The sequence below is a fragment of the Larus michahellis genome, chromosome 19, assembly GCF_964199755.1.
Source record: "Larus michahellis chromosome 19, bLarMic1.1, whole genome shotgun sequence".
Lineage (NCBI taxonomy): Eukaryota > Metazoa > Chordata > Aves > Charadriiformes > Laridae > Larus > Larus michahellis.
The window spans coordinates 3816118-3820633 of NC_133914.1; the positions used below are offsets into that span (position 1 = coordinate 3816118).

Below are 4516 nucleotides of genomic sequence, written 5' to 3' on the forward strand. Positions count from 1 at the left end.
GATATGGAGAAGGCAGGTGAGGAGGGATACCCAAAAACCAAACCACGTCGGGACAATCCTCCCCTTTTTCTTAAGATATTGTCAAAAGGGCCATTCAGGAGCCTTCTGCCGCCCATTTTTTGCCCCAGCCTGCTCAGTTTTACAGCACTGGGTTTCACTAGGTTGGGTTTCTTTTTTTTTTCCCTCTGACTCGACTCCTTGCTGGGTAACACTGTATTTGATATTTTTAATCACTCAGCATGCATCAGAGTTTGGCAGGGGAAGAAAGTGAAGTTAAAAGAGAACAGAGAGAGTCTGCATTTGCCAGGGCTGCCTGCCGTTGCCACAACCCCTCATCGCTTGTGCTGCGTTTCCCTCTGCTGGAAAGTCACGAGCCGCAGTTGTCAAGGTCGATTTAAAAAACGTCATCAGCCGGCAGTTCTTAACCTTCAGGGGTTTGGATCATTTTTTTAAAGAAAAACAAAAGTCCTGAACCCTTCTCCCTTTACTGTATAAATATGAAGACGTTACACATACATATACATAGATGCATTGGTATGTATATATAAATATTGCTGATTAACCCTTATAATAAACCTACATTTAGCTTTGTAAGGCTGGAAGATCCCGGTCACTCCGGCAATATTTTGCAAATTTTTAATTTCTTTGCATAGAAGTTGCAGCTAAATTTTTTGTTTCCTGCGAGAGCTGCAACTTTCTCCCTCTTGTGGGTAACCCGAGTGATTCCCAGAGGGGCCGAGCAGCTGGACGGCAGCCAGAGGGATGCTCTTCCCGGGTTTCTCATCCCACACCAGGCTGTACCCTTGGACCTCGCCGGAGCTCCCAGGTGAGCTGAGGAACAGCAGAGCCCAGCTGCTTCACGTGCCGGTTCCTCACTTCGACTATAAGGTTTGCGTCACCCCATCGATTCCTTGGAAGAAGAGAAAAAAGGTTGATTAACAGTGTTTACTAAACCACGGAGTCACTTCAAGCCTGCAGTAGGTTGTCTGCATGGACATCAGTGTCTGGAACTGAAGGATAATTTACGGATTGCTCTCCAGGCGGCTCCGAGATGCAGCGACAAGGCTTTAGATCTGCTTCCGAAGACAAGAAAGGAGAGTCACTGCTTTTCACCTGCTCTCTGCTGAGGAAAGGCTGAGAGAGCTGGGGCTGTGTAACCTGGAGAAGAGAAGACTGAGGGGGATCTCATCAACGCTGACCAATATCCAAAGGGGGGGTGTCAGGAGGATGGGGCCAGGCTCTTCTCAGTGGTGCCCGGGGACAGGACAAGGGGCAACGGGCACAAACTGGAATATGGGAAGTTCCATCCCAACACGAGGAGGAACTTCTTTGCTGTGAGGGTGGCAGAGCCCTGGCACAGGCTGCCCAGAGAGGTGGGGGAGTCTCCGTCTCTGGAGACATCCCAACCCCGCCTGGAGGCGTTCCTGTGCCACCTGCTCTGGGTGACCCTGCTCTGGCCGGGGGTTGGACGGGATGATCTCCAGAGGGCCCTTCCGGCCCCCGCCAGCCTGTGAAGCTGCCGTTCCCCCCGTCACACCGCAATGAAGCCCGCAGCGGGGCTGGCCCGGCCTGGGCCGCGGAGGGTGCCCTGGCCCCGCTGCGGCCGTGAGGGGAAAGCAGCGGGAAGGGGCGGCCGCTCCTCCCGCCCGCTAGGGGGCGCCCGAGCGCCGCGGCCTCTCCCCGGCAGGAAGTGCGGGAGCCGGAAGCGGAAGTGTTCACCGTGCGCGATGGCGGCCGAGGTGGCGACGGCGGCGCTGAGCGGCTGGGCGGCTGCGGATCCCGATGGCGGGGTGAGGCGGCAGCGAGGGGGGCCGGGGGGAAGAAGGTGTGTGTGGGGGGGTGTTCCCCGACACCGTGTCGGTGTCTGAGCGTGGGTTGTTTCAGGGCTCGGGCTCGGAGGACGAGGCGCGGCCTAGCACGGCCGCGGAGGCAGCGGCGGCGCAGAAGCGGGAGGAGCGGCTGCGAAAGTTCCGTGAGCTCCACATGAAACGGGTACGCGGCGGCCGGAGCGGGGCAGCCCCCGATAATACCGGGAAATGGTGTGGAAGGGGCGGCGGGGGTTGCCCGGCGCTCCCGGGGAAGGTTGTGTCACCGATTCGCTTCTCCCACCCCAAAAGCAGCGTTTTACGCGGTGGGATCAGTCCCCAGCGGCCTGGCTGCCTCCCAGGACGGGTGCCGGTGGTCCTCGGGGGTTCCCTTGCTCTCGTTTCCGTGATGGAGGGTTGCCCTGCGTCTCCCAAGTTCGGTAACAAACGGGTTTTGTTCCTAGAACGAGGCTCGCAAGCTGAATCACCAAGAAGTGGTGGAAGAAGATAAAAGGCTAAAATTGCCAGCAAACTGGGAAGCCAAAAAAGCTCGGCTGGAATGGGAGCTGAAGGTGGAGGAAAAAAAGAAGGTAAGTACACAATTGCAGCCACCCGTACATTCAGGTGCTGGCAGGGAGGCTGGGCCACCTTCATGGGGAGCTCCTACAGATATTACCCCCCAAAAATCCGTCTGCTAATTAGACTGCCAGTGATCTAAATTACTGTCTTGCACTAGAGGGTGACAGGACTGATCTAGGCAGTTCTAAGTTTGATCATCAGCTGCTATCTTGTTAAAACCAAAGTGTTCTTTGTGCGGCGTTAGGAATGTGCTGCGAGAGGAGAAGACTACGAGCGAGTTAAACTGCTGGAGATCAGCGCTGAGGATGCCGAGAGATGGGAAAGGAGAAAGAAGAGGAAAAATCCAGATCTGGGATTTTCAGGTAATGGCTTAACCGCGTTTGTGATGAACCCCTTTGTTAGTATTTCTGCTGCAAACCGAGCTGCGAAATAAAAACCTTCACCTCGAGACAAATTCCTTTTCTTCCCAAGATTACGCGGCTGCGCAGCTGCGCAAGTACCAGAGGCTGACGCGGCAGATCAAACCTGACCTGGAGCAGTACGAGAAGCTGAAAGAGCAGTAGTAAGTGTGATCTCAGTCACCCGATATTGCTAATAATGTAGAATTACCACAGACAAACACTAAAGACTCAAACTAATCCTTTCTGTACGTGCCTATTCTCATATACACTGTAATATTAATTAGTCTTTAAAATGCATGTGTAAAGTGCTTGCCCTCCTGTTCCTCTTGTCCAGCGGCGAAGCGCTGTATCCCACATCTGACAGTCTTCTCCATGGAACTCACGTGCCGTCGAAGGAAGGGGTGGACAGGATGGTCGCAGATCTTGAAAAGCAGTAAGTAAATGCTAAGATAAAACAGATGTGTCCGATGGGAAGGTTTTGTGTAATCAGAGCCACAGGAGTCACCCTCAGGTCTTCAATCGCTGCCCTTTGCCTTACAGAATTGAAAAGCGTGAAAAATACAGTCGCCGGCGCCCTTACAACGACGATGCGGACATCGACTACATTAACGAGAGAAACGCCAAGTTCAACAAGAAGGCGGAGAGGTTCTACGGGAAGTACACAGCCGAGATTAAACAGAACTTGGAGAGGGGAACAGCCGTCTGAGCTGCCGTCTCCCGCAGAGCACGCAGAACATCTCCCAGCATTACTTACCTGTTCCTTTGGTAGGGAGATTTCTGCAGGCAATTTGCAGCTGTAGAAGTAATTTGTGTAACAGATACTCGTGGAAGTGACCAGCTTGTGCAATTTCATGTTTTAAATAAACCCGAACTCTTATACTTAATTTAGAACACAGCTCGCTTTCATTCTTCAGTGGCTGAAGACTGGCAAGAGCTACCCCCAGCTGCCTGTCCCGTGCCCGAGGTCAGAGTTCTCCTGGGGGCAGCACTCACACAGCACAGCTGTCCCCTCCCCAGGCAGCAAAACTGGCTGTTCCTCACCAAGGGGGCAAGGAAGAGGGTTTATCTCAAGCATTAGCCTCAGGTTGCTTAAAGACATAATTCTTAGTCTGTTTGCCGTAATTTCTTAAAGAAGCTTCAAGACAAGAAGAGTCAACAAGTGAGTTTATTTTATTTTTACAAAATACGAGTTTAACTGCTCCCAAAAGCATGCAACAGCACATTGACATGCTTGCAATGCTCTTCTTCACAAAAGGTCGGTGCCAGCCATGCAGCTGAGCGCACTGTACTGCTACATTCTGCAGCTACAAGCAGCATCACCTGTACCCTTGGTGTCACAACACCCCCTCCACCAGCTTCCCGAGCTGTTTTTAAAGCAACCTAAATCACAACACAAGGCAGCACCAAGCCAAGCTCGGCATTAGGAGTCAGCAGAAGTGACAGCCGCTCAGGTGCAGGGCAACGGCTTCGCACAGAGCAGTCGGGTTTACATCCCGGACACACTCTCCACATGCAGAGGGGTATCTGGGGAAGTTCCTCCAGAGGCCCTGAACCAGCCCCAGCAGGAGCAATTCCAGAATAAAGGTTTCCTTTCAGAACAACACAGAAGTTACATTCTGCTGCACTCCCGGATAGCAGTAGGGGAAGGAAAAGCTATACCTGGAAATACCCACGTACAGCACAGAGTCAGCATACCACCAAACACAGATCTAACACTTGACACACAGAGAG

The 4516-nt window shown here is 52.9% G+C and overlaps 1 protein-coding gene across 1 annotated transcript; it reads left to right on the top strand.

Annotated features, from left to right (window-relative positions):
• Nucleotides 1-1691: 1691 nt before the first annotated feature.
• Nucleotides 1692-3669, top strand: SYF2 (SYF2 pre-mRNA splicing factor). Its single transcript, XM_074563084.1, has 7 exons — nt 1692-1790; nt 1885-1992; nt 2270-2395; nt 2629-2746; nt 2856-2946; nt 3120-3218; nt 3326-3669. Exons 1-7 carry the CDS (start codon nt 1728-1730, stop codon nt 3489-3491), a joined length of 771 nt encoding a protein of 256 aa, XP_074419185.1. The 5' UTR covers nt 1692-1727; the 3' UTR covers nt 3492-3669.
• The last annotated feature ends 847 nt before the right edge of the window (nt 3670-4516 follow it).

Bases quoted from the DNA above. Each gene is read 5' to 3' on its own strand.
- SYF2 (XM_074563084.1), top strand. From the start codon at position 1,728: ATGGCGGCCGAGGTGGCGACGGCGGCGCTGAGCGGCTGGGCGGCTGCG. The intron at 1,791-1,884 runs GTGAGGCGGCAG...GGGTTGTTTCAG, and splicing joins CTGCGGATCCCGATGGCGGG to GGCTCGGGCTCGGAGGACGA. The intron at 2,947-3,119 runs GTAAGTGTGATC...CCTCTTGTCCAG, and splicing joins GAGAAGCTGAAAGAGCAGTA to CGGCGAAGCGCTGTATCCCA.